The sequence below is a fragment of the Marmota monax genome, unplaced genomic scaffold (assembly GCF_021218885.2).
Source record: "Marmota monax isolate L192 unplaced genomic scaffold, Marmota_monax_Labrador192_F-V1.1 WCK01_AAM20220418_F8-fsc00076, whole genome shotgun sequence".
Taxonomy (NCBI): domain Eukaryota; kingdom Metazoa; phylum Chordata; class Mammalia; order Rodentia; family Sciuridae; genus Marmota; species Marmota monax.
Window position 1 is genome coordinate 2377539 of NW_026692843.1, and position 27882 is coordinate 2405420.

At 38.2% G+C, this 27882-nt stretch overlaps 1 protein-coding gene and 1 non-coding gene across 2 annotated transcripts; both read left to right on the plus strand.

The window, feature by feature from the left end:
• The first annotated feature begins 179 nt into the window (after nt 1-179).
• Nucleotides 180-27435, plus strand: Abraxas2 (abraxas 2, BRISC complex subunit). Its single transcript, XM_046448852.2, has 9 exons — nt 180-309; nt 4863-4953; nt 9060-9096; nt 11903-11969; nt 18695-18885; nt 19981-20100; nt 21132-21216; nt 23118-23232; nt 25248-27435. The coding sequence occupies exons 1-9, from the start codon at nt 211-213 to the stop codon at nt 25715-25717; spliced, it is 1275 nt and encodes a 424-aa protein (XP_046304808.1). The 5' UTR covers nt 180-210; the 3' UTR covers nt 25718-27435.
• Nucleotides 1530-1602, plus strand: Trnaa-agc (transfer RNA alanine (anticodon AGC)). Its single transcript has one exon. It is a non-coding gene; the product is annotated as a tRNA-Ala (tRNA).
• Nucleotides 27436-27882: the final 447 nt, after the last annotated feature.

The window sequence follows — 27882 nt, forward strand, 5'->3', positions numbered from 1 at the left end:
GGAGCGGGCGTCCGAGGTGTGGCGAGATAGGGCCCGGTCTTTGCGACTCACTATCCAGTGCTTTCCAGCCCTGGCCCCGCCCCGCCCCGCCCCGCCCCGCCCCGCCCCGGACCCGGGCCCGCCCGGGCCCGCCCCCGACCCCCCAGCCGCCTGCATTTCCCAGGATTCTCAGGGGCTGGGCGGCCGGAAGGCTGTGCGCCCTCGCGGGGCATGATGGGGGAGTTGGAGATTTCCATCATGGCGGCTTCCATTTCGGGCTACACCTTCAGCGCTGTGTGTTTCCACAGCGCCAACAGCAACGCGGACCACGTAGGTGCCGGGCCCCGTGCCGCGGCCGCTGGGGGGACTTCGGCCTCCTTCTCGGACCAGCGCCCGCGGCCAAACCGGGACTGTTTGCGCCTTACCCGCCGGGCTCCGGGGCCGGCCCGAGGGCTGGTGACCCAGCGGCCCTAGCCCCCGGCTAGCTCCTTTGCCTCTGATGGGCCCCTGCACTCGGCGTCCCGGGTCCAGCAAACCTGTCGCACCCGGTCCCCCGCATGTCAGGAGTCGCCTGGTGGAAACTGAGTGCCTGCCCCGCCCTGAGTCAGGCTTCCATACTTAGAGGGGCCCCTGGGTCGGGAAGCAGTCGAGAGACCAGGCTTTTAGTCTGGGGTGAGAGGCACTGAGCTCCACCCGGCAGTCTTAACAGGTTGTCGTGAGGTACCACGAGTGAAACCACGGCTGTCACTGTTCAAACTTGCTAGACACGATTGTGTGTTTTCTTCACTCCTGTGGAAAATGGATAATGTAAACAAAAAATGTTAAATGCAGGTCTGTTTGCATTTCCTTGAAGTTGCATGTTTAGTTCCTTGTTGAATGTTCCAAGACCGCGGAACTAGTCCCAGTGAAATAGGGAAGTGACAGGCCCTGGTATGAGTGATCCAGAATGCTTAGGTTTTGTAGCCCACAGCGGGAGCAGAGCCTGTTTCAGTGAATTTATTTTGTGAATTGCCCTTTAATGTCATGGGCCTTTGGTTTGAAATTCTTCGTGAAAACTAGATAATTTTTCTCTTACAGGAGGTGTTTAATTTGCCCACCAAATTTGAGGATTATTTTAAGTGATGTTAACATGAATGATTCAAATTCATTAAATAAGTGTGTGGGGTTTTTGTGGTTGTCATTACAAAGCAAAATGATACCTCTCAGGATGAACTGGATTTAGCTTGACGTCAGCAGTCTTACCTTCCATTAATAAAAACTAATTTCACAAGTTGTTCCATTTGTAAATTGAATGGAATTAAGTTACTGTACTGTTTCATCAATTCAATGCTGGTAGAGATTAACGATAGGAATATATACAACATAAGGTTTTTCCTTTTGTACACTGGCCTCTGGTACTGTAGCCAACTATTTAATAATGTAATGCAGTTCAATATGAATGTGATTTGTAGTACTCCTACTGGCATAGACTATTAAAAATGGGTTCAGTGATGGATTCAAGTTTATTGTAAGAATAAGCAGCTATCTGTTGAAAAATGGAGTTTTGGGTTGGGGATGTAGCTCAGTTGGCAGAGTGCTTGCTTAGCATGCACAAGACCCTGGGTTCAATCCCCAGCACCACCAAAAAGGAAAATGGAGTTTTTCTATAAAGTGTGGTAAGATGGTCATTATGCTTAAACCATTATTAGTTTGATTTAGGAGCTGTTACCTTAATATCTACTCTGTGCCAGGCATGGTGCTAGACTTCATGGAAATTTTCACCAGTACTAGTTGTGTTTTATATGGCCATGCCTGTTTATATTAGCCTTGCCACCATTATGTATGTGGAATGCTTGAAAGTAATTTAGCTTTTAAAGTTGAAATAAAAGAGAGTTTACTTTCAAAATGCATACTTTTTTATCCAGGCAAGAAATTAATTTAAAACTATACATTACTCTGTAGAGCTAGGGTTAGCAAATTTTTTACCATAAAGTGCTAAATAGTGAAAAAAAATAGTAATTTTTTAAATATTTGAGAGCCATATGTTTTTTGTAGCAACTACTCATCTCTGCTGTTACAGGGAGAAAATGGCCATAGGAGTAAATAAATGAGGATGACTGTGTTGCAATAAAGCTTTGTAGACACTGAAATTAGGGGTGTACCCTAATTTCAGTGTCTACAAAGGGGAGGGAGGGTGTACCAGGGATTGAACTCTGGGGCATTCAGCCACTGAGCCACATCCCCAGCCCTATTTTGTATTTTCTTTAGAGACAGGTTCTCACTGAGTTGCTTAGCACCTCGCTTTTTGCTGAGGCTTTCAACTCTCTATCCTCCTGCCTCAGCCTCCTGAGTCTCTGGGATTATAGGCATGTGCCACCATGTCCGGCAAGAATTTCATGTAACATCATATAACAGTTCATGAACATCATTCCTATTTTTATTTTTCCAATTATTTAAAAATTTACAAACCATATTTATCTTGCAGTATATTAACAGATATTGGGGTGGATTTATCTCCCACTGTAGTTTGTCTGTTCCTAACATAAAATAATAATGAGATAGTCCAGACCAGTCACACTTGACTTTAGAACATTTTGATGTCACTATTAATTTATGTAACTGTTTCTTATACTGAGGACCATTATCATTGCCAGAAAAAAGAGCAGGACTCCAAGACCAGACATGGTGGCACATGCATGTAATCCCAGCTATCTGGGGGACTGAGGCAGGAGGATCACAAATTTGAGGCCAGGCTGCGCAGCTTAGTGAGACTGTCTCAAAATGAAAAGAGTTGAAAGTGTGGTTCAGTGATAAAACACCCTTTGATTCAACCCCCAATACCATCAAAACAAAACAAAAAGGCAAAACAGCAAGTTAAATTTGAATTTCAGATAAACAAGAAGTAAATTTTATGTAATACTTAGATTACCTGTATTCTAAACATTATTTGCTATTTATCTGAAATTCAAATTTAACTGGATGTCCTATATCTTTTTTGCTAAATTTGGGAGCCCAGGACTGTAGAAATCTAGGAATCTAGCTGTGTTCTTAAAGTATGAAGTTTTAGGGAAGATTAAGTTGATTTTTTTTTTCACTTCAATTAAAATTTTTTTTTTGCTTGTTACAAGGTGAAGCTTTTTGTAGTGGGAACTCAAAATTGAAAGACTTCATAGGGTAAGGCAAGCTTATTTAGTTGGTGTTTCTCAAACTGATAGTCGTGGACATGGGTCTGAGAGGATTTTTTTTTTTTTTTTAAAGAAATCCAGTTATCACTCAAATTTCAGAAATGCTCTGGGGGCCGGAGTTGTAGCTCAGTGGTAGAGCACTTGCCTAGCATGTATGAGGCCCTGGGTTCGATTCTCAGTACCGCATTTAAATAGATGAATAAAATAAAGATCCATCAACATCTAAAAAAGCTATTTAAAAAAAAATAAAGAAATGCTCTATATGTGATAATTTGGGATTTTAGAATATCCCCCTCCCCAAATCAAATAAAAAGTAAAGCTGTAAAACATCTCTTTCCTCTCATTCCCACAGAGTTGCACTTCTTGCTGGAAAAAAACTAGGAAGCCTCTGCAATTGATTTCATGGATCAATCTAGAATTGAAGAGAATATAGTACAAGGATACATTGATTCAACTAGTTTTTGTTGAGCACTTACTAGTTGTTAGGCATTGTAATGTGGTGATTTAGCAGTAAACAAGCACAAAATACTTTCTCTTATGGAGCTTATATTTTTAACAGGGAAAGGCATTTATTTATTTCTATAAATATCTAATATGGCAGAAGATTTCTTTCTTTTTTTTTTTTTCATCTTGGATGGAACATGCTAAGTAAGCACTCTACCACTGAGCTACAGCCCCAGCTCAGATAGTGAGAAAAAGCATGCAGGGTAAAGGGGACAGATGCTGTTTCCCTTGTGTGTTTGGACAAAGCATATCTGATGAGATGCCATTTGGGTAAAGACCTGAATGAAGGAAGGGGGGAAGCCATGGCAGTATCTGGGGAGAGAGATGCCAGGACAGCTGATCAGTTCTTCCTTTCTATGGGAAGTTATTCTGAGATGTAAGGTGTATCTTCTCCAACTGTGCTTGTTCTTGTGCAACAAGTACTAGGACAGTAGTAATCCAGTTCAGTTGTGGTGATGGGCATTCTCCAAATATATACATAAATTATGCACTTATTTTAAAAACTCTTTCATGTGAATTGTATGAGTTTATTTACTGAAATTTTAATTTCTTATGCCAGCCTATTTAAGCGCACTTAATTTCCATTATATGAACTCTCCCCCAACCTCCCTCAGTTCCCCCTGCCACTGGGGATGGAACCCAGGGGTTCTGTACTGTTGAGCTACACCCCCAACCTTTTTAAAATTTACTTTGAATAGGGTCTTACTATAGTTGCCTAGGCTGACCTCGAACTTGCAATCCTCCTGCCTCAATCTCCTGAGTAGCTAGGAGTACAGGCATTCACTACTGTGCTCAGCTTGTATTAACTTATTTGTCTTTTAATCATTAGCAAGGGTTTTAAAGCAATGTAGTAAATTTTATGATGTTTCAAGAAAACAACCTTTAGATAGTTCCGCTTCCTAAGCTTTTCTGACATTGTTTGTGAGACTTAGTAGTAGGATTTAGGTGATAAATTCCCCCCAAAAAAAAATAACAGAGAAGATTTCAGGGATTAAAATTAGATTTTATCTTGTTATGAATCCTTTGTTCATATAATCCCATTAATATATATACTTTGATTGCTCTAGTCTACTCATTGGTTTATAACTAGTAGTTTACATGGCAAGCTTATTTGAATTATTGATGAAATTATTATAAAATTATATATCCTAAATTCCTAATTTTAGTAAAAAAATCAGTATTTAGCCTGTGACTGTTTTCTTTTGTCTCTTTTAGGAAGGATTTCTGCTGGGAGAGGTAAGACAAGAGGAAACCTTTAGCATCAGTGACTCACAAATCAGCAACACAGAATTTCTGCAAGTAATCGGTAAGTAAATTTATCACTGACCTTAGAAATATCCTACTGTTGTTTTGTTCTTTGGCTCTTAAAAACTGATTTTAATCTCAAATATTAAAAGAATACATAAAAAAATAAAAGTATTAGCCTTAGTGGTATATTTTGTGTTACTGTAAGCTTACAGTGTATAACTTAAGTGTAGGTTTCCTATAGAACTATCTTTACTCACCAACTGATCTTTTACTGAATCATTATGTGACCTCTTGATAGTCTCTTCAAAATCACAGTGAACCTCAAGTTTGTCCTTTAGGCTCTCCCCATTGCCAGTGTCACCTCATATTATAACGAATGGATGTGTTATGTTGATCCTTCCTAAGAGGATCTGACTTTCACACTTGTTTACAAGAGATGTTTGCTCCATTTGCACAGTCTTCTGAGGGACACACTCAAGAGTCCCTTTTGGGGAAGGTTGCTGGGGAAGAGGAGGGAGTGTTAACAAATGCACCCACTCTCCTCAAATCAGTTTCCTTTTGATAGATAGAAATTGTGGTCCTTTCAAATATACTTCGAGCAGATCATTAAGCAGCACATCCTTATACACAGAGCAAAGCAAGGGGTACCTTCATTTTCAGCAGACACTTAATAAAGAACTTCCATGTGTGAGGCTTGTGCTAGGCACAGAAAGGAATACCCAGATTCAGCCCTGCCTTCCAGAACTGTGGGGAGTACACAGAAGTACCTGACAGTGCAAGATAAACTCTGTAAGACACAAAACCCCATAAGTGTCTGAAGTTGAGAGAAAAACTGCTAGTGGGGAAATCATTAAGGACATCTTGAAGGAGGTGAAGTTAGGGCCAGTGGGCTGTACCTTTAGGGGAGCCCAGCAAGGAAGAATAAAACACACATGACATCTGACCTGTTTCTGTGTGACTAAAACAGGATATTTGAAGATGAGTGATTTGTGGTTTGAAATACTACTGGTGGGCTACGTCACATTGGGACCAAATCATCAGTTTTAGATCTGTTCTGATAGCCTTCTAGTGCATGGATTGTGAGGCAAGAGTGAGGATTGAGCTGGGGTTAGAAATGGGGAAAACCAAGTGCCTGAACTGACTCTAAGTCACAATTGTAAAATGCCACTCACCACAACACTGCCCTGCTAAGAAAATACTTGTTATATGTACAGAGTATAGTCAATCTTTCATTGAGGGATTTTGTTTTTGTTTTGCTTAATTCTTTAAAATTCTAAAACAGAATTTTGTTTTATAGACCATCTACGTAGTGATTTATTATTTCCATATGGGTTTTCAAAATTAATCTGGAAAATGAAAGTTAAATTGCCAGATATAGTTAACTAACAGCAAAATCACATTCCTGATGAATAGTCTAGTTATTTATTTATTTATATTAATTTTTTTAGTTGTTGATAGACCTTCATTTTACCTATTTATACGTGGTGCTGAGAATCAAACCCAGTGCCCCACACATGCCAGGCAAGTGTGCTACTACTGAGCCTCAGCCCTAGCCCCTCTAGCTATTTATGTTTTAAAGAAACAAAATGGTAATTAAAAATTTTCCATCCAAATAATTAAAATTCTATGTAGGATAATATTCTCATACTTTGGGGCTGGGGGTGTGGCTCAAGCGGTATCGTGCTCGCCTGGCATGCGTGCGGCCCGGGTTTGATCCTCAGCACCACATACAAACAAAGATGTGTCCGCCAAAAACTAAAAAAAATATAAATGTTAAAAATTTTAAAAAAAAAATATTCTGATACTTTGTAAACTTTCTGGTTCTTCTTCTTCTTCTTTTTTTTTTTTTAACTTTCACTTTATTTATTTTTATGTGATGCTGAGGATCAAACCCAGTGCTTCACACGTGCTAGGCAAGCAGTCTACCACTGAGCCACAACCCCAGCCCAACTTTCTGGTTCTTGACCAACTTCCCTGGTATCATAGAGAGAAATACCCATCAGTAAAGCGTTTCAGTTAATAAAGTGCCAAGACAACCATTTTTTAGCTGTATAATATTTAATTATTAGCTATATTCAGTTTATTGATTAAAACAATTCTAGATCTCATGGACAGATTGTTTGCTAATATATTAAATGTATTGTTACTATTTTGATGTTTTTCTTCTAAAAATAAATAAATATTTGAAAATGTAAACCAAGGATGCTAGAAAACCTGTTTGAAAGTTCAAACATGAGGTTGAGTGTCATGGTAGTATTCCCTACTAGGATCAGGATATTTTCTAGTATAGATGGCCTTCCAGGATAAGGTGTTTTAAGTAAAATAAATTGGTCAGATTTGTTGCTTATTGAAAATGTCTAAATCCAATTACAGGCACCTTTTACCTTACCCTTTGCAATAAGGAGGATTTTATATAGAATATCACATTTTGAACATAGAATGACTGCATCTCATTTTGAATACATACTCATTTAAGAAGTTGTACTAATTCATTTCAATCAGAGCTGTTTACCATAGGAATGGTAGGGAGGAGGCAGGAACAGAAAAATGTCCTCAGGTAGTGAGGATAGCTATTAGCAAAACTCATCGACAGTAATAGAAGGGGGAAGATGAGGAAGTGTTCAACTCAGCAACCAGGAAGAAAAACAAGAATAATGTAGCACCTAGTGAGAAGTTTTAACAGGATCTTCATGGTACAGGAAGAGTCATCTCCTGTGTGGATTTGCTGTTGAGGTATGGAAAACTGGAAGTCCCAAGCAAAGCTGCCCAGCCTTTGCCTGCTTTCCAAGGTCCACCTGTCACTTAACATGTCCCCTAACTTTGTTTCATTCTATAGCTTTGTGGAGTTTGAGATCAACACCCTGTTTTTTCCCCATGAAGTGCTTAGTGTTACACAAAATCTTAAGAAAGCTTTAATTTCCTGCAGCAAATACCACATGGTATCTATCTAGAGCTAGGCAAGCACTCTACCACTGAGCTGTCCCTAGCCTTGGAGCGTGTGTTTCTAATCTGAGTTGTAAATTATGAAGGAAACTGCTGGGGCGGCTTGACAGGAGTGTGCATTCAGAGTTCAGAACTTACTCCAGGGATTTTATTAAACAAAATCTTCTTTCTTTAAAGCAGAAGATAGGTTTTTCTTTTCCATGAACTCTAAGTAAGATTTTTGCTACAAATGTTCTGCATCTCTAATGGTATCTCTGAAATAAACTACAGTGGTGTGCTGGATCAGTTAGTGATGGAACAGGTTAAATACTTCTAGATGAGGTTTTCTTATTTGCATCACTATATCAACACCATAGGTAAACTAATTAATTACCTTCTTTCCTGTGGAAGTTTTGCATTTATGCATGAGTTTTGGCAGCATTAACTCAAGTACAGAAACTACTTGTTTTTAAGGCCTTAAAGGCTGTAGTTTCATTTGTAGTCAGGTAAAGTTGCTCCCTAAACTGAGGCTGTGGCTTCTTAAACAGCAGATGATTAATTGTCTAAGAGCATATGATAGAATTGAATGGTCAGTGAGTCTCACAATCTTAGGAAACCCAGCTCCTAAGCCCCCTGAGGAGCTTGGAGAAATGTTCACTCTGCTGACTCATAGCAGCTTTTTAGAAGTTGTTAGAATCTGCCTTATAAATGACCATCACTCTCAGCAATGACCGCTTTGAAAGGGTTAATAGACTTCCAGAATTCCTTCCCCTTCAAAACACCTGGCCCAAGTTGTCATGAGTTGTTAGTTGATTATTAATGGTAGAATGATTAAGGCCTTTCTCTCCCTAAGCTGTCCTCAAAGCTTTTATCTAATTTGATTAAATGCTTCCAGTCAGTGGTTACTTTTTCCTGTGATTCTTTGTTTAAATAGGTAAGATTGAATAAGGCACACAATAGCTGTGAGTTCCTGAATAAGAGCTTTCAGATGTGTGCTCATCATATGCGGACAAAGGAAAACAGAACTTTCATTCTCCAGTCTACTTTGTTTGAGAATGTGTCTCTGGGTATAACTGCTCAGAAGCCACACTGCCTTCCCTAGTATATACACAGCACCTGTTTGTGAGAGGAAGACTGTCTTTTTATTGTCTGAGATTTTTTAGTTTAAAAAATCCTGAGCTATTTGATAGCTGCCTGTGTCTTACATGATCAACTGAAATGTATTCCTCTTTCTGATTACAGAAATCCATAACCATCAGCCTTGTTCAAAACTTTTTAGGTAAGCCATGTCCTCCTTTTTTTTTTTTTTTTTAATTTCAATTTTAGTATTTTGGGTACCAGGGATTGAACCCAGGGGTGCTTAACCACTAAGTCATATCCCCAACCCTTTTTATTTTTGACACAGTGTCTCACTAAGTTGCTCAGATTGGCCTTGAACTTGTGATCTTGCCTCAGCCTACAGAGTTGCTGGAATTACAAGTGGTACCCACCTAGTGGCCACATCCTTCTTTAAGAAGAGTTTAGCACTCATTAAAAGGATTGATTAAAAACAAGTGAATGAGCTGAGAGAAATTAAAAATGTTCAGTGGTCAACTTAAAAATCTAAGGAAAGGAGCTGGACACAATGGCATGCACTGGAGTCCTGGCTACTTTGAAGCTGAGATAGGAAAATTGCTTCAGCCTAGGGGTTTAGAACAAACCTGGGCAACATAGCAAGACCCATCTCAAAAAAAAAGAGCAAGGAGGGCTGGGATTATGGCTCAGTGGCAGAGCACTTGCCTAGCACGTGTGAGGCACTGAGTTCGATCCTCAGCACCATATAAAAATAAATAAAGGTATTGTGTCTATCTACAATTTTAAAAAAAGGGAAAGGAAACATAAAACTTTCTTTTTCTGTTCATTTAAGTTAATATATTGCCAGTTCCATATTGTAACCAACTAAAGGACAAAAATAGAAAAAAAATGGGAAGAGAAACAATCAAAACAGAGAAAGCAAACAGCAGTGAGCTATATGGAGGAAAAGGATGAGAAAGAGGAAGTCCAGTATTCTCCATACATTGGATTTCTCCGACACCACTACCCAGGCCTCTGTCTTCTTTCTCAGCCCAAACCCTTCCACCTGATGGCTGGTATGATCTCAGCTTTGGGTTTCTCTAAATTTCCTGAGGCCTGATTCCCGCTTCCCAGAAGCCAGGCCAGTGCTTCTTCCATTTGCTCATATGGAATGCAGTGAGCACCTCCGTTTTCTATCTCTAGGGCCCTTCTTTATGGTGATTGCTATATGTGTTCCCTGCAGCTTTCACCCTGACCACACCCTGCATCCCTTATATCCAAGCACCTCAGGGGCCTTGTATCATGTTCACCCCACACATATATACCCCTACCCATGGATTGTTTCAGAGTATTATCAGCATGCAAGGTGACTACCTACAAAGAAAACCTCAAAGTAGCCAAGAACCTCACCTCTTTTAGATTCACCCATATTGTAAAAGAAGTGTAGGGAGCTAGATGAACAACCATGGGTTCATTGAAAAAAAAAAAAAAGCAAATGAAATCATTCAGGCCCAGCCCATATGTTGCCTCTCTCTGGCCTGTGGAAGTATCTGATCTGGGCCTGTCAGAGCTTTTTTTGGTACCAGGAATTATACTCAGGGGTGCTTTCCACTAAGCTACATGTCCAGCCCTTTTTATTTCTTATTTTGAAAAGAGAGTCTCACTAAGTTGCTGAGGCTGGCCTCAAACTTGCAATCCTTCTGCCTCCCAAGTCATTGGGATAACAGATGTATGCCACTCTGTGCAGTTTCTGCCTCACCTTTCTGAGAAATTCTTTAAAACACTCTAAGCAAAGTAAAACCAGAACAAGGATTTGACTGAGTTTAATTCAGAGATTCATCATTTTTTATTTATTTTTGTATGTGGTGCTGAGAATGGAACCCAGTACCTCATACATACGAGGCAAGCGTTCTGCCACTGAGCCACAATCCCAGCCCCAAGATTCATCATTCTTAAAGCTGAAAGAAACCATAGAAATCATCAGTCTTTTTCAAACTCTTTGTCTTGTTAAAAAAAAAAAGAGTTAGAGACCAGATAGGCTGTAACTTGTCCCAGATCCTACAATGAGAAACAAAACTGGGGCTGGAGCTGCTGTTTTCTGATTCCTGAGTCAGTGTTTTTCCCATATCTTGAACTTCTTCCTGTCTTTATGGCTTGGGAGGAGGTCGATGGTGTGCAGAGACCCATGAGCAGAAATAGAAAAGGCCGGCACATCAGTACACCTGGGTTGCTCACCACAGGAAACTGGTCATGTTGGTCTTTTTTTTTTTTTTTTTTTTTTTTTTTAGTTATAGGTGGACATAGTACCTTTATTTTATTTATTTATTTATTTTTATGTGGTACTGAGGATGGAACCCAGTGCCTCTTCCGTGCTAGGCAAGTGCTGTACCACTGACCTACAACCCCAGGCCCACATTGGTCATTTTGGAAGGGAGCACATTGACACTACCCAGGTGTGGCTTCAAATTCTAGCCCTTCCATCTACTAGCTCTGTGATTGGAGCAAATCAGTCAACTTCACTCTGTTTATCTACAAAAATGGGAATAAAGTTTGTTGAATTATTGAGCTGAACTCATATCTCCCGGCACTGAAGCAGGAATGATGAGAAATGAAATGAGAAAACATGTGGCTTTGTGACGTGAAGCATTCAGCCAGTGTTCAGTTCCCATCTTCATGTCTCAGCAAATGAAGTATTCTTATCTTTTTTTTCCATAAATAATTGATACTTAGAAAAGAAGAAAAGATGCCACAGCCATTTGAAACCTCATGTTTTATACTGACTTGCTTTCGGCACCTCCCACATGTGGAAGTGATATCTTTAGAATGTAGCAAACTCTTGAGTAGTCTTTGATATAAAAAATACTATGTATTAGGGAAGTATTTAGACAGATTATCACTCTTTGTATACCTTTGAAGGCAAGGAATTATATATTTATTAGAGTTAGGTGCCCCATAGACATCTGTAGCTAAGCACGTTCATGTCATGGTATTATGGAATTTTAATAATTTTTTTTCTTCTTTTAAAAAAATAGTTTTTATGACTACGCAAGCAAAGTTAATGAAGAGAGTTTGGACAGGATTCTTAAAGATCGGAGAAAGGTATGTTCTATTTGTTGCCCAGTCTGATATGGGAATAGTTCTTTATCTTAACACCTAAACTTAAAAACAAACAAAATGCAACAGTGAAGAGTCAACACTGATATGAGAGTTCTGTCACCTTAAGCAGATTCTAAAGGTAATTTGTGATTATGGATGTAAAACAATGGTTACAGTATATTGATAGAAGAAAATTCAGTGTTTATAGTATGATTCCATTAGGTAAAAATCAGAAATAAAAAGTGAACTATAATCTGGAAAGTTAAGAATAGTTCAGTTGATCTAGCCATGTGTGGTGGCACATGCCTGTAATCCCAGCGGCTCGGGATGCTTAGGCAGAAGGATCTGGAGTTCAAAGCCAGCGTCAGAAAATTAGTGAGGCCCTAAGTAACATAATAAAACCCTGTCTCTAAAATTATTTTTAAAAGGGCTGGGGGATGTGGCTCAGTGGTTAGGCTCCCCTGGGTTCAATTCCCCAGTACCAAAAGAAAAATAACAAAGAGTAGTTCAATTGACTCTGGTGATTCATTCTTTCTATTGTATAATTTAACAAATAATTTGGCAAATACTTAATACAGTCTTGTAATCAGAAAAACTATTTTTAAAAAATGTAAATTGCAATCAAACATCTTTGGATATGTTTAAATTTGAACACAGATGTTTTTCCAAAAGTCATGTATTTATTATTTCCATCAACATACACATGTGCTGTTCTGGTTGTATATGGTAAGCAAGTCTGAATAAAACTGAAAATGAACCAGATTTTACTGCTGCAGTATTGTCTGATGAGTTTTTTGCTTTGAGATATTTCAGAAAAAACAGATTGGTTATTAAACAATTAGAGGGGGAAAAAAGTACCAGTGAAAACCCTTAGCTTGTCAAACAGAGAGCAAAATGCCTTTTTTATGGGGCTGGAGGGAGGTACTGGGGGTGGAATCCAGGACCTTGCATAGGCCAGGCAAGCACTGAGGTGCACCAACCAACAATATGCTTTTGTTGAAGGGTTTCAGGAGTAAGTGCAGTTATATCACATCAGCAGCCTAGTGCCACTGCTGGGTACATTCTATACCATGTAAAGGAAGAAAGAAAAGCAGGGAAAAATAAAAGAAAGAATAGGAAACTTGGAAAGATATAGGTCTGAGGACAGGAAAAATGGCAGGAGGTGCACACTCCTGGTGGTCCAACCACGCTGCCTGCCCAGCTAGCAAAGGGTATTAGAGCAGCCTCGGGCCTCTCTCATTTTCAGTGGTATGCCCAGGGGCATACATTCTGGAATCTCCCAGCAGTTCATCTCTCAGATGCCACTTTACTTCCTCTTTCATTTTTATATGGTAGATTGTGAGCCTTTATTATGCTTTCTAAAATTAAAATTTTTTCCATAGAAATTCTTATTGGAGCTTTAAGTAGTTTAAAAATTTTTAAGTGATAAAAAGGACTAAAGAAATTGAATAGGAAATTCACAAAAGAAAAAAATCTACAGACAGCCAAGAAGTCAGTGAAAAGATGTTCCACTTCAGTCAGCAAACACAGATTGAACCAGGTGAGATGCCATTTTTTGCCCATCGGATTGGCAGGAGAGTAAAAGGATTGATAATGGCCAGTACTGAAAAGGTGAGGGACACGGGGAAGCAGCAGCTGGTAAATGTAAGTTGACATGATGGGAGGACGATTTTATGATAACAGTTTTAACTATACAGTCCCGACTCTAGAAATCTTCCCCCACCCCACCCCGCAAAAAATTAGTGTATCTGAGCACAAAGATGGAAAGTGCTGTCATTTTTAAACAGTTTAACTCTGTTCTGGGTCACATTCTATGCACTCTTCATGTATTGACACACTTCATCCTTGCAGCAGCTCTGTAAAGCAGATTTTACACTTGAGACAAACGGGGTTAAGTGATTTTGTTGTTAATGGTGGAGCCAAGGTGTAAACCAGACAGTCTCTTCTCTTGGTCTGGGGTACAGGATGTTTGTTGCTTCAATGGTGAATAGTGAGGATTTTTTTTTTTTTAATAATTTTATTTTTTTTGTTGTAGTTGGACACAATACCTTTGTTTTACTTATTATTTTTATGTGGTGCTGAGGATTGAACCCAGGGCTTCGCCACAATCCCAGCCCCAAATAGTGAGGATTTTAAAAGCAACCTGAACATATACCAGTTTGGAATGATTAAGTCAGTTATGTTGGTACCTCCTTATTATGGGATTCAAAGCAGCCATTAAAAAGAATAAGGGAGAGTCTTTTTGTTTTTGTTTTGTGATACTAGAGATCAAACCCAAAATCTGTTCATGCTACGCAAGCACTCTACTGTTAAGGTATATCCCCATCTTTTTTCACTTTATTTTGAGACAGAGTCTCCCTAAATTGCTTAGGATGGTCTTGAGTTTATACTCTTGCCTCAGCCTTGTGAGTTATGGGTATTGCAAGTATTCACCATCACACTCAGCTATGAGGGAGGTTTTCATTTAATGACACAAAATGATCTCTAAGTTATGTCAAGTGAAAAAATGTGATTTGTTTATTTTTGGGGTGATTTTTATTTTTGTTTTGGAGCTGCAGATTAAACCCAGGGCCTTGTGCATGCTAAGCATGTGCTTTACATCCTAGCTCCAGGAAAAAGCTATAATACAATTTGAGCCCATTTTATGTAAAAACAAAAGTCTAAGGTGAGAGTTCAAACACAGAGAAAAAGATCTGGGAGAAAGTCAGCCAAACTTAGAAAAGGAAGAGTGGGAAAAGGGTAGAGATGCCTCTAATGAAGAGAAACTTTGGTTTTTTTTAATGATCTTATATTTTATAATTGAAAATAAATTGGAAAAAAGAAAAGGACTCCTCTGTTTAATCTTTTCAGTAAAGGAAGTTACACACTTCAAATTAATTTAGGGATTTTTGAAATAGGATTTGCTAAAGCAGGGGGAGTGGCACACATCTGTAATTCCATCAATTCAGGAAGCTGAGGCAAAACATTCGGAAGTTCAAGGCCAGCCTAAGCAATATGGCAAGACCCTGTCTTAAAATTTATAAAATAAGGTCAGGTGCAGTGGCACACTCCTGTAATCCCAGCAGCTTGAGGAGGCTGAGACAGGATGGGTCTTGAGTTCATAGCCAGTTGCAGAGCACTTGCATGTGTGAGGCACTGGGTTCGATCCATAGCACCACATTAAAAAAAAAAAAAAAAAAAAAAAAATTAAGGCATGCTGTCCAAGTACAACTACAAAAAAATTAAAAAAAAAAAAAAAGCCAGCCTCAGCAATAGCCAGACACTAAGTAACTCAGTGAGACCCCGTCTCTAATAAAATACAAAAATGGGGCTGGGGATGTGGCTCAGTGATTGAGTGCCCCTGAATTCAATCCCTGGTAACACCCCACCCCACCCCCGAAATTTACAAAATAAATGAATGAAATAGGATTTGCTGGTTTGAGACACAGTAGACCATTCATTCGTTGGTTATTGTAATTGACTGCTTTTCCTGGAACCAAGAGTTAAAGTTGAAAGTTGATCTGCTTTATTTTTATTTTATTTTATGGAACTTTGTGCTAAAATAAATGTTTTCTTTGCAAAATATATGTTTGTTGCATTCCTTACATTACTTGGAAATTATGTTCTGTTTTTCATGAAATTTGTTGTGAGCAGGAACTGTGTTTTATTTCATTGTATTTCCTGTGCTACTTGTAGAACTCTACAAGGAATGGGTTTTTTGTTTGTTGGCAGGGGATTGAACCCAGGGCCTTGTGCTTGCTAGGCAAGTACTCTAGCAACTGAGCTATATCCCCCACTTCTAGAAGGATTTTTTTTTTCAAAAATTCAAATTTCTAGCTCAAAAGCAGTAATGATGTATAATATTTAGATGACAGAAAAACCTTTACAGTTGATTCTAATTTGGATTATTTTTCCCCCAGAAAAGGCACTGAGTTATACTTTTACCTCAAAAGGGTGGTGTACTACCTCCTAAGGTTCATTTAGAATGTTGGGGTTGAGACAGAAGTGAATATTGTTGACATTAAGATATCCCAGTAGGGATAGTATAGTCAGGGGCTGATTCGCTATTTTGTCAGAGTCCATATTGTGTTTGTGAAGTTTCCATGGGCTTTCAGGTTTAGGCGAAGGCCAAACGGCAAGGGAGAAGGAGGACTTCTATCTTCCCAAAGCATCAACTCTGAAATCAATAACAAGAAGCATAACAGCCATCCTAATATCCTTAATGACCCACATGGCACAAGCTAAAGCCAGTGAATGTGCCTTTTATTGAGGTAGTTGCTTTGGCTCCAGAAAATATAAGTGAATGTCAAAAAGAAAGAAGAAAGTCTGTGTGGAAAAGCGATTATGAAGCATCAGCCGAGATGAAATGTAAGGAGAGAGAGCTGTGATTCTTCACCATCATCTAAGAGGTGCTTTTTAACACAATGACCTAGTTTCTCAGTAATCTTGCAACTAGTTTGTCTGTTAGCTCTAAGAGGTAGAATTGTAAATACCAATAGTACAAATTAATTTGGCAGCTCATTCTTCATTGATCAGAATGTCAGGAGAATCAATCAGTTTAAAACTTTTGGCAAATGTCAGATCAATTGGTTACTATCAGTCAATAACTGACATAAAGTTCCTGCTTCTTAGAAAATACAAACAAATAAAAACAGTGAGAATCAGCATCACTGAAAAGCACTATTACTTATCCTATAGTCGCTTGCAAGGTTCTGTTTATCAGTGAGTATTTTGTGAAAATAGCCAGTGTGCTGAATGCCGCTAGTCTTTGCAGGGGGACAGAGGCAATATGAGTCATGCCCCAGTCCTGTAGAGGAGTTAGTTCCAACAGTTAATACAGAGGATTGAGTGTTGGAATGAAGTGTACCATATTCTCGTACATTGATAGCTCTAGCCAACAGATAGGTTTCTATACACTTTTTCTTGAATAGAAAACTACTTTTACCTTTTTCATCATGTTAACTAACTCAGAATTTGAATCTCTGTTTTGCACAACAGGAGACAGGCAGCCAAGTTCCACACCATGACGGTCACTCAGTTGTATGACTTTGGAGAAAACAATTCTTAGAGTTTACCTGGAAAGAAAGGAAGATTTGGCACAGGAATTCAGCAATAATTAGTTTACTTTCTTTATATGAACACGGTGCCAGAATATGATTTAAATTTACTATTAATTTAATATGACACTAATGGTTTTAAACTACCTTACTACTACTTTTTTTTTTTTTTTTTAACCAGGGATTGAACCCAGAGTGCTTACCCACTGAGCCAGATTCCCAGCCCTTTTTTATATTTTATTTAGAGATAGGGTCTCGCTGCGTCAGCCTCCCAAGCCTCTGGGATTATAGGTGTGCGCCACCATGCCCAGCCTCTACCTTACTTTTGTGTTTGTGTGGGTGAGGAGTACCAGGAATTGAACTCAGGGGCGCTGGACCATTGAGCCACATCCCCAACCCTATTTTGTATTCTATTTAGAGACAGGGTCTCACTGAGTTGCATAGCACCTCATTTTTACTAAGACTGGCTTTGAACCCGTGATCCTCCTGCCTCAGACTCCCAAGCTGCTGGGATTACATGCGTCCTTGCTTCTTAAAACACAATGTTTAGTCAGTTTATTTCAAAGCACAAAGCTTTATGAAGATGGTTGTTCTAATAAAGGATTAAGTTGTTTCTACAACAGAGATTTTCAAATGTCAGTATGCAAAAGAAAAACTCAAGGAACTTCTCTGAAATTCAGAATCCTGGCTATATCCTAAGAGGCTGATTCTGCAGATTTGGGTGGGCCCAGATTTGGGTGGAATCTACATGTTGACATGCTCTCAGATGTCTCTAGAGTCTGTCTTCTGGGTATTCAGAAGGTCACATCCTGAGACATATTCTTCTGAGAGTTTAATTCATGTAGCTGGTTTAGTTATGTTATAGTTAAAGCTGATAAAGGTAAACTTTTAAAATAGGTTTTGGGGTATAATTGGCATACAGAAAACATCACATGTGTAGAGTATATGTTTGGTCAGTCTGATATGTGTACACACCCATGAAACTATCACCTTAATTTAATAGTGAAATACCCATCACCTTTACAAGTTTTCTCATGCCCTTTTCTAATTTTTCTTTCTTACCTCTGGCCACCTCCAACCTTGTCAACCACCAAACTACTTTATGTCACTGTGAATTAGTTTTCATTTTCTGGAATTTTATATAATAGACTTTTTTGCTGAGTATAGTGGTGCATACCAGTAATCTCAGCTCTTTGGGAGGCTGAGGCAGAAGGATTACAACTTCCAGGTCAGCCTCAGCAATTTAGTGAAACTCTGTTTTGAAATAAAAAGGATTGAGGGTGTAGCTCATTGGTAAAATACCCCTAGATTCAATCCCTAATGCCAAAATAAATTAATAAAAATAATTTTTAAAAACTGATTCATATACTTACTTTGGACCTAGCTTTTTTCACTCAGGGTAATTAATTTGGGATTCATCCATGTTGTAGGTGCCAGTAGTTTGTTCCTTTTTATTATTAAGATATTCTACAAATTGTAGTATATCCAATATTATTATTAATATTGTGAATATACCACAATTTGTTTATCTTTTCACTTGTCGATGGACAATTGGGTTGTTTTGAGTTTGGGACCATCACACATAAATGTTTGAACATTTGTGTACAAGCCACAAATTATATATGGAATATAAAATTAAATCTGTAAGATTTCATGTAACTTTTAATACATTCTTTTGTTTTTTTTTTCCAGAAAGTTATTGGGTGGTACAGATTCCGGCGAAACACACAGCAGCAGATGTCATACAGAGAACAGGTTATCCATAAACAGCTTACCCGCATCCTTGGTGTGCCTGACCTCGTCTTTCTTCTCTTTAGCTTCATCTCCACTGCCAACAATTCCACTCATGCTTTAGAATATGTTCTCTTCAGACCAAATCGCAGGTAAAGAACATTTTCCCACCAGCTTTACATAAAGAGAAAGATGTTGACACAATAATTGAGATTGATGACTTTGAAAATGTGCTTTATAGTGCATATTACAGCATTTTTAAAGAAAAGTTTTTATTATTCTTGTTAACTAGTTCTCCTTGTAGTTAAAGAAGTTTGTTTTCCGTGTCAGTTATTCCTGTAAGTTAAAGTGGTTTGGGATCAGTAAACATTAGCAAGACATGTTTATCATGCATAAATTCTTACAGAAGTAAAAATAAATCATCATTTGCTTCTCCATAATCCATTATGTTAAAATGCAGTTTTATTGCTTCAAGTAATTTTAGAACATAGACTTCAAGGACAAAATTGTAAAATTGGTCCACCTACTGGTTAATGAGGGTTTTGCATTGTGAACTTGTTAAAGTGAGAAAAACATATAATTATATGATCATGTTTGCCTGTAAATTGCAGAAAGCTCTCTCTCTGGAAAGTCCCTTATAGTAGAGTAAGTTAAATTGAGATCAGTGAAAATAATCATTCATTGTGAAATAACTATTTGCAAGATTTCCCTAATTATTTCATAGGTATCTCTTTAGCACTTTTCAGTTGATATGGGGATGCAGAAGGTATATAAGATATGACCTCTGCCCTCAAGGAGTTTGTAGTTGAGTTTCTACATTAAGGGAAGAGAAAAATTGCTAATTCATGCCTCCTTGAGTTGTCCATAGAAGTAGGTGCCCCTGACACCTTCCATTAGTTTACCAAAGTCAGAGACTAAGAATCCTATTGCCAAGCCCCAATCTTGTTATATGTATTTTGTTTATATGATGCTAGGGATAGGACCCAGGGCCTTGTACATGCTAGGCAAGCACTCTACCACTGAGCTATGTCCTCTGCTCCGAAAGCCCATTCTTGAAATGGCTCTTTTAAATCTAGGCAAGGTGGCTCATACTTGTAGTCTTAGCACTTGGGAAACTCAGTCAGGAGGATCATTTGAGCCTATGAGTTTGAGATTAGCCTGGGCAACACAGCAAGAGATGTCTCAAAAAATAAAAGTGTACTTTTAACACTTTCTTTTTTTTTTTTTTTCCTCAATTTTCCCCATAGGTATAATCAAAGAATATCACTTGCTATTCCCAATCTAGGCAATACTAGCCAACAAGAGTACAAAGTGTCTTCAGTGCCAAATACTTCTCAGAGTTATGCCAAAGTTATTAAAGAACATGGGTAAGTTGAAAGATAAAATGAGAGTTTTTTTCCTGTTGTTTTATCAACAATAATTCTTTTATTAATAATTAAAAAAAAAGTGTAGAGAACTTTAAAACCAAGTTTGTTATGACTGAAATTGAAGAATGCAGAAAAGTAATTCTCTAGGCCACCACCACCATTTATCAAAAGTTTATTCTTATTGAAAAGATAGTTTACTGGGCTGGGGATATAACTCAGTTGGTAGAGTGCTTGCCTCACATGCACAAGGCCCTGGGTTCATCCCCAGCACTACATATAGACAGACAGACAGACACACACACATATCAACATAGTGGATAGTCCCAAATTTCTTTATAAATTTTGCTTATACCCTCCTCTTGTGAGCAAACTATGCCACTAACATAGACCAAACAAATTTATATCTTCCAACAATGTCAGAAATATTGAATAATAATAAATTCACAAGTAATACCACGTTAAAAAAAAAGTTTACTGTATTTTTAAAAAAATCATTTGTGACAATTTTTTTAATGATTGATACAAAAGTTTGGATAGGGTATGTGTATTTCTCAGGTTCTAAATGCTAACCATGGGAAGGTGGGGAGGGAAAGGAGAGATACATACATGTATGACTATGTAACAACACATCGCACTATCATATATAATTATAATGCACAATTAAAATATATATTTTTTAAATGTGTGCATGTGTGTATATGTATACAAACATTTTTAAAAATAAAACCTAAATGTTTTCACTGAAAAATGTATAGCTTTTATTATATTTAGTTTTGCTATTGTGTTCTTTTTATTTTTCTTCTGTAGTTCTAGTAGTATGGGCATTGTCACAGCATTTTAATTAATAAATTATGCTAGGGGCTGGGGTTGTGGCTCAGTGGTAGAGCACTTGCCTAGCTGGGTTCAATATCCAGCACCACATTAAAAAAGAAAAGAAAAAAAAATTATTAAAAAAAAAAATTATGGTAGAAATGCCTTTCAGATTCATGGCAGTTTTAGTTACTTTGTGGCATATCTCTTCTCTTTTCTAGTACTGACTTTTTTGACAAGGATGGAGTGATGAAAGACATCAGGGCCATTTATCAGGTTTATAATGCACTTCAGGAGAAAGTACAGGTAACTGATGGATTTACAAGTTTCATCTTATTTTTACTGCTCAAATGCTTTTTAATTGTATATTAATTTTTCATTATGTTCTAATTGACAAATGAATTATGGTTCATAAGTGAGAATGTGCTTTCCTAAAATAATATCCCATCTGTAGAGTGGTTCCTCCCACCACTATCCACAACCTGCGTCACTCATGTGCCTGACCTGGAGACACTCAAGTACATTATCAATGCTTCTGTTTTAAATCTTTGTGACCCCATTTGTAATCCTGGGTTGGTTGGTTTTGATACCGGGGTTGAACCCAGGGGTGCTCTATGTCTGAGCTACATCTCCAGCCCTTTCCATCTTTATTTTGAGTCAGGGTCTTGCTAAGTTTCCCAGACTGGCCTTAAACATGTGATCTCATGCTTCAGACTCCCAAGTCACTTTGATTATAGGTGAGCACCAGCACAGCTGGCTATAATAGTGTTTTTTTCCTAGGAAAATATATCCCAAGTTTAAAGAAGTTTGCTAAGAACACAGCCTTCTCCATCACTTAAGCTCTAAGTAGAGACAACATCAGAAGCTACCTGTAATTCAACACAGCTTTCCTTCCTTGGTTCTAGTCCACTCACTGCTCCCCGTTGCTCTATCTGGTAGGAGGATCACAGTGGAGCCTGTCATTCCTACTTCTTTTTTTTTTTTTTCAAGGGTGGGGTCCTCCCCCCCTTTTTTTAAGAGAGAGGGGGAGAGAAAGAGAATTTTTTTAATATTTATTTTTTAGTTTTCGGCAGACACAACATCTTTGTTTTGTATGTGGTGCTTAGGATCGAACCTGGGCCGCACGCATGCCAGGCGAGCGTGCTACCGCTTGAGCCACATCCCCAGCCCTCCTTCCTACTTCTTCATGCCACAAATATTTGTGGAATTATCCCAACTGAGCTAGGTGCTAGTGGTACTTTCCCACATTCTTTCCATCGTCCCTAATGTGTTCTTAAGAGTAGTTTGCTCTAAAATCCTAATCACAAAAGAACCTTTGGACTTGCCTTGAGGACCAGAAGGGAAGTGGAAAGTTGAAAAAGCTCTCCTAGGCCTAGAGAAAGCCCAGTTTTAAGAAGAAGCCTCCAAGGAATAGAGAGGGACAGAGGCAGCATCTGAAGGAGTGGAGAGCATAGTGAGAGCAGCCTGGGCAGAGAGTGTGGAGCCTCTTTCAGCCTCTCTGCTCACTGCCCCTTGCACTGAGGGAACACTGTGCATACTTACTCATGGCAGGCCTACTTTCTAGAAGTCTCTGGTATTTCTGCTATGGAAGGAATGTGCAGTGGAAAACAGCTTTTGTCCTGAATCCATGACCATGCCCTTTTCAGACTATCAGCACTGGCCAGAGGACTTCAAAAAGCTGTTACCCATTTCCTTGTTAATGGAGGAAGGCCAGCTCTGCAAACACTGATAGCTCCCAATATTCTGATTATTAATGGTGAAATATATAGACACAGCCTCAAATATTAAACCTTGACTTGGAAACTTACTTTTTCCAGCTTTCCCTCATTATAATTATTTTCTGTTAAATAAATCTGTCTTATCTGATTCTTGATTATTGGTTATAAATAAAAGTTTAAAGCATCTCATTCTGTCTTATCTTTTGTTCTTCCTTTGTACATTAGACTGGTACCAAAAATTTTCATTTTAATAAAAATGATTAATCAAGGGAAAATATTGTATTTTTCCCATGTTATTCATATTTTTCAAGAATGGTCTTCAAATTAGTAAATAAGTACAACATTCATCTTTTGGGCCTTCACAGTCTTGTTCTGCATACTTGTTTGCTTCCTAATGACCTGGGCTCTTCCTAAGGTTGTAACAAGGCTGAATTTATGGACAGCCTCTTGCTGGGTTTGAAGTTAACCTTTCTCTTGTGACTTTCTCAGGCAGTGTGTGCAGATGTAGAAAAGAGTGAGCGAGTTGTTGAATCTTGTCAGGCAGAAGTGAACAAATTAAGAAGACAAATCACTCAGAGGAAGAATGAAAAGGAACAAGAAAGAAGTAAGTTCTTGTTAATTTTACCATTCAGGGGCTGGGGTTATGGCTCAGCAGTAGAGCACTCGCCTTGCAGGTGTTCAGTCCTCAGCACCACATATAAATAAATAAAATAAAGTTATAAAAAAAAATTTTTACCATTCAATATCAGGAAAATGTGTTGTTTTAAATATGGGTTATGCATTCAGTGATGTGAGTCCTACACTCAGCAGGCTGCACATCAGATCAGTGCATTGGAGGAGGGCATTCCCTTCTCATCAGATTTTCTGGAGGGAAGTGCTCTTTTTCACAGCATCTGGCTCAAGTCTCAGAAACTGGAAGAAAAAGACCAAGGATGGTCATGTGTGAACAAATGTGCACCAGTGTGATCTAGTATAGGGACTGTGATGCTGTTATTCAATTAACCTTGGCATCCTGCAGGTAGGGATAGCATCTTGAACTCATTATAGCCACATAAAAGCATACCTAAAATTTTGTGACACAGTATTTGATTCAGAGGGTCATTGTCAGCATTTTTGGTAACTGTGGATGAGTGGACACCTTAAAGCTAAGGAACCAGTGGGTAGAATGAAAGTTAGGCTCAAGAATCTGATCATGGCAGCATGGTACTATGATACCACCAGATTTAATGTTCATACATAAAATTTATAAAGTATGGTATCAAGTATAAAAGAGCATAGGTATAAAATTTATAAAATATGGTATCGAGTATAAAACAGTATCAAGTGTAAAAGAGATAAGTCTGTGGCTAAACTTTTTAATTTAGTAAAAAAATATGTAAACCAATTAAAATGTAATACGTATTTCCAGAAAAGGATATCTGATACATTCTTTCTCTTAAATTTTTCTAGAAATAATCAGAAATGCAGGCAGGTATTTAGAGGAGATAAATCAATATCAAAATAGTTGAATAAATTATGGTATATTATATATATACATATATGATAGATATAGATATATAAATATATAGATATATAGTACCTTATAGCTATATGCAGCTAAAATTTGTCAAGTTATTAGAAAACTAAAAATTTTAAAGATTACATATAGATGTTGGATTATTATGCAGCTATTGAAGTGAATTTGGGTTAATATCCAATATATAATATATAATCTTATTTCTTTTATTTATGTGTGTGTGGTACATTTTTTTGCTTTGTTTTGTTTTGGGTTATTTTGGTAGTTCTGGGGATGAACCCAGGGACCAACACATTAGGCAAGCATTCTACCACTGAGCTACTCCTCCAGGCTCTAAAAAAAATTTTTTTTTTTTTAATATTTCTTAGTTGTAAATGGACCTTTATTTTACTTACTTATATGCAGTGCTGAGAATCAAATGAACCCTGTGCCTCACACATGCTAGGCAAGTGCTCCACCACTGAGCCACAACCCCAGCCCCCTCTAAAAAATTTTGAAAGACCTTGTAGGTGGATAGATGTGGGCCATTTTTGAGCATTCCTAAAACTGGTAAAACTGTGGTTCAGGACCTGGAAAACCAGCCACCTAAACTTAGGACTTTTAAACTTGTAAGATGAAGGAGTTGTGTAAGTGCATTGTTCCAAGTAACTGTATAAAAATATGGTATTTGAAATGAGACTATCAAGAAAAAGTCCCATGTTTATGTGACCTGGAAAAAGCAGTGAAAATGGTTTAGGTTTCTTCCTTTAGTCCCAACGTTTTGAACACAGTGAGCAACGAGTGGCCGAAACAGCACAGGATCTGGAGTGAAAGCCTGTGCTCTATGTCTCAGAGACCCACTGCAGTCAGATTTGTCAGCCTTCGTGGAGACAATGATGCTAAAGAGAGGATGACCCTTCAGATTGTTTTGGGGCATAACTGAGTTAATGTATAGAGAAGTATCATATAAGTTATAACATTATGCAGTTGAAAAATAGTGGTAACAATCTATTTTGCTGCTTCACTGCTATTTTCCAGAATATTCAGGCTGACAGTGTAATGCCTTGATGAAAAGCTGTGAAAATAATAGAAAGTATTAGAATGTTCTTCCTATTTTTACCCAGGGCTGCAGCAGGCAATGTTCAGCAGACAGATGCCATCTGAGAGTGTGGAGCCTGCGTTCAATCCTCGGATGCCCTCTTCTGGGTTTGCAGCTGAAGGTAGAAGTGCACTTGCAGATGTGGAGCCCTCTGATCCTCCTCCCCCATATTCTGATTTTCACCCAAACAATCAAGAGAGTACTCTGAGCCATTCACACATGGAAAGGAGTGTCTTTATGCCTCGACCTCAAGCCGTGGGGTCTTCTAATTATGCTTCCACCAGTGCCGGACTGAAGTACCCTGGAAGTGGCGCAGACCTTCTTCCTTCCCAAAGAGCAACTGGAGACAGTGGTGAGGAATCAGATGACAGTGATTATGAAAATTTGATTGACCCTACAGAACCCTCTAATAGTGAATACTCATATTCGAAGGATTCACGACCCATGACACATCCCAATGAGGATCCCAGGAACACTCAGACCTCCCAGATTTAACTAAACAAAAGAAACTCTCCACTTAGCACTGTTTTTCTTAATTGCTTATTGAGAGTTTGTTGAGGACTTCATCTGGGCGGAGAATGGCCTTCCCAGATGGTGTGGATCACTAGAGGAGAGTCCTCGAATGCAGAACTTGTAGGAGCCTCTGCTGGTGGTCCTCGCCTTTGATGCAGTGCACAGGTTTCATGACAGAATCACTAAGATAATCAAATTGTCCTAATTCTGGTGCGATTCATGGATGTACTGGTAAATTTAGGCAAAGCGAAACTTATCAGTATAGTTTCTGTTCTTTAAATTGGAAATTAGAGACTAAGCACAATTTAGTCTATAAATGTTCTAATAAATCAAAAACTTACCTCTTGCACTATCATGCCTTGAAATTTACTTTTTCAAAGGGAAACAAGTTTAGCAGCAGCAGCCTTCAAAGAACTTCTTTCTATGATGAGCCAAATTCATCTTTGCCAGAAAAGAAATTTTGCTAATTCCAAGAAGCCTGATTGGAACAAATCACATATACCTTCTCTTGTCTGCATGACTTTGTGAGATTGAAAGAGAAGGCTTTGTTTCAACTTTTTTCTACTAGCCTGATATGTATTGTCACTTAAAATGGTTGCCTTTAAAAAAAAAAAAAAGTAGAAATACTAATTACCAGTAAGTAATCATCCAAATAAGTATGTCATAAAATAAGTACTTTTTTTTTTTTTTTTTGGTGGGTGACAGTGACTGCTGTGTTGCACTAGCACATTATGGTCTCTGTTCTGGAGTCTTAGAAGAAGTGGATAACAGCAGTGGATAACAAAAAGGAGTTGGGTACCAGACCTGAGTTTTATGACTAACAGATTCCAGACACAGTGGATTTAGCTGAGTTCATATGTAAGAGATATAACTCATTTAACTCTTCTGACAAATCCTAGTGTTAGTTTTATTTGTGCAGGAAAAACATTTAATTAACTGGGAATCTTGGTAAATAAAGATTCGTTTTAAATCTGAATAACATACTTTTTTTTAAATTGCCATTTGGGGGATAATTGTGGAGTGTGTAGAAAAACTCTGTTGGGATGCACTTATATTTTTATTTAATTACTGCCTGTTTTCTAGTTTTGCCCAAAATGTGTGAAACCACTAAAACATTCATGAGTTATGTTGGGCGCCTGGTTTGGAAATGGCAGGACCCACTGTTTATGAGGACTTTAGCCCATGAAGTTAATACTGGGAGCTAAACTGCCTTTACCTTGGACTAGTTAAAACCTGTAAGAATAAGGAAATTGTTAAAGAGGCTTAAATTCCATTCCAAGAGCACAGTTTCATTTTATAAGGTAGGTGTTTACTCACTGAGCTCCGGTTCTCAAACTAAAGTAGACAATAGAATATGGACTTTAAAATGAAATGCTGAAACTGCCATTCTTTGGATGTGCACTCTGTGGGGTCTGTATTTTAACTGCTGTCGTGGTCTTGCTGGCCTTATGCCACTGCCATTTGATTTGGAATGTTGCAGATCATTTTATCTGCAAATGCGTTCCTGTTTTTATCAGCTACCTACTAGCGGCTTCAGCACCAGTATGAATTTCATTTTTATTTTCAAGTGCCATTGCCATCTCCTCTGTTCAGATTTTGACATTCAGGAAAATATTTTTATTTTTTATGCCATACTGAAATCTACATTGTATATCTGACAAAGCAGTTAAATGTGACAATAAAAACTTATTTAATCATGGTGCCATTGTTTCAATGTCTGTCTCAGCACCCAGCAAGGTCTTGCCTCAGTAGACTCATTCTGGCATTTCATGGTAGATAGTAGGGTTGTTTCTTTTATTTTATTTATTTTTTTTCTTTTTTTGGTAGATGGACACGATACCTTTATTTTATTTATTTAGTATTTTTATGCAGTGCTGGGGATTTAACCCAGTGCCTCATGTGTGCTAGGCAAGCACTCTACCACTGAACCACAACCCCACCCCAGATAGTAGAGTTTTTAAAAGACTATTAAAACTCATTTCCAATGTCCATAGAGACTTTTTGCCAGACAGGTTTCAGGAGAAATCCAAAAACACAATTTACTAAAATAAAATGTTTATATATATTAGCGGCTGAGGCAGAAGGATCACAAGTTGGAGGCCAGCATCTGCAACTTAATGAGGCCCTAAACAACTTAGTGAGACTCT

Coding starts and splice junctions, on each gene's coding strand:
- Abraxas2 (XM_046448852.2), top strand. CDS start 211: ATGATGGGGGAGTTGGAGATTTCCATCATGGCGGCTTCCATTTCGGGC. Junction 9,097..11,902: donor CCTTGTTCAAAACTTTTTAG/GTAAGCCATGTC, acceptor TTAAAAAAATAG/TTTTTATGACTACGCAAGCA. Junction 20,101..21,131: donor AAAGTTATTAAAGAACATGG/GTAAGTTGAAAG, acceptor TCTCTTTTCTAG/TACTGACTTTTTTGACAAGG.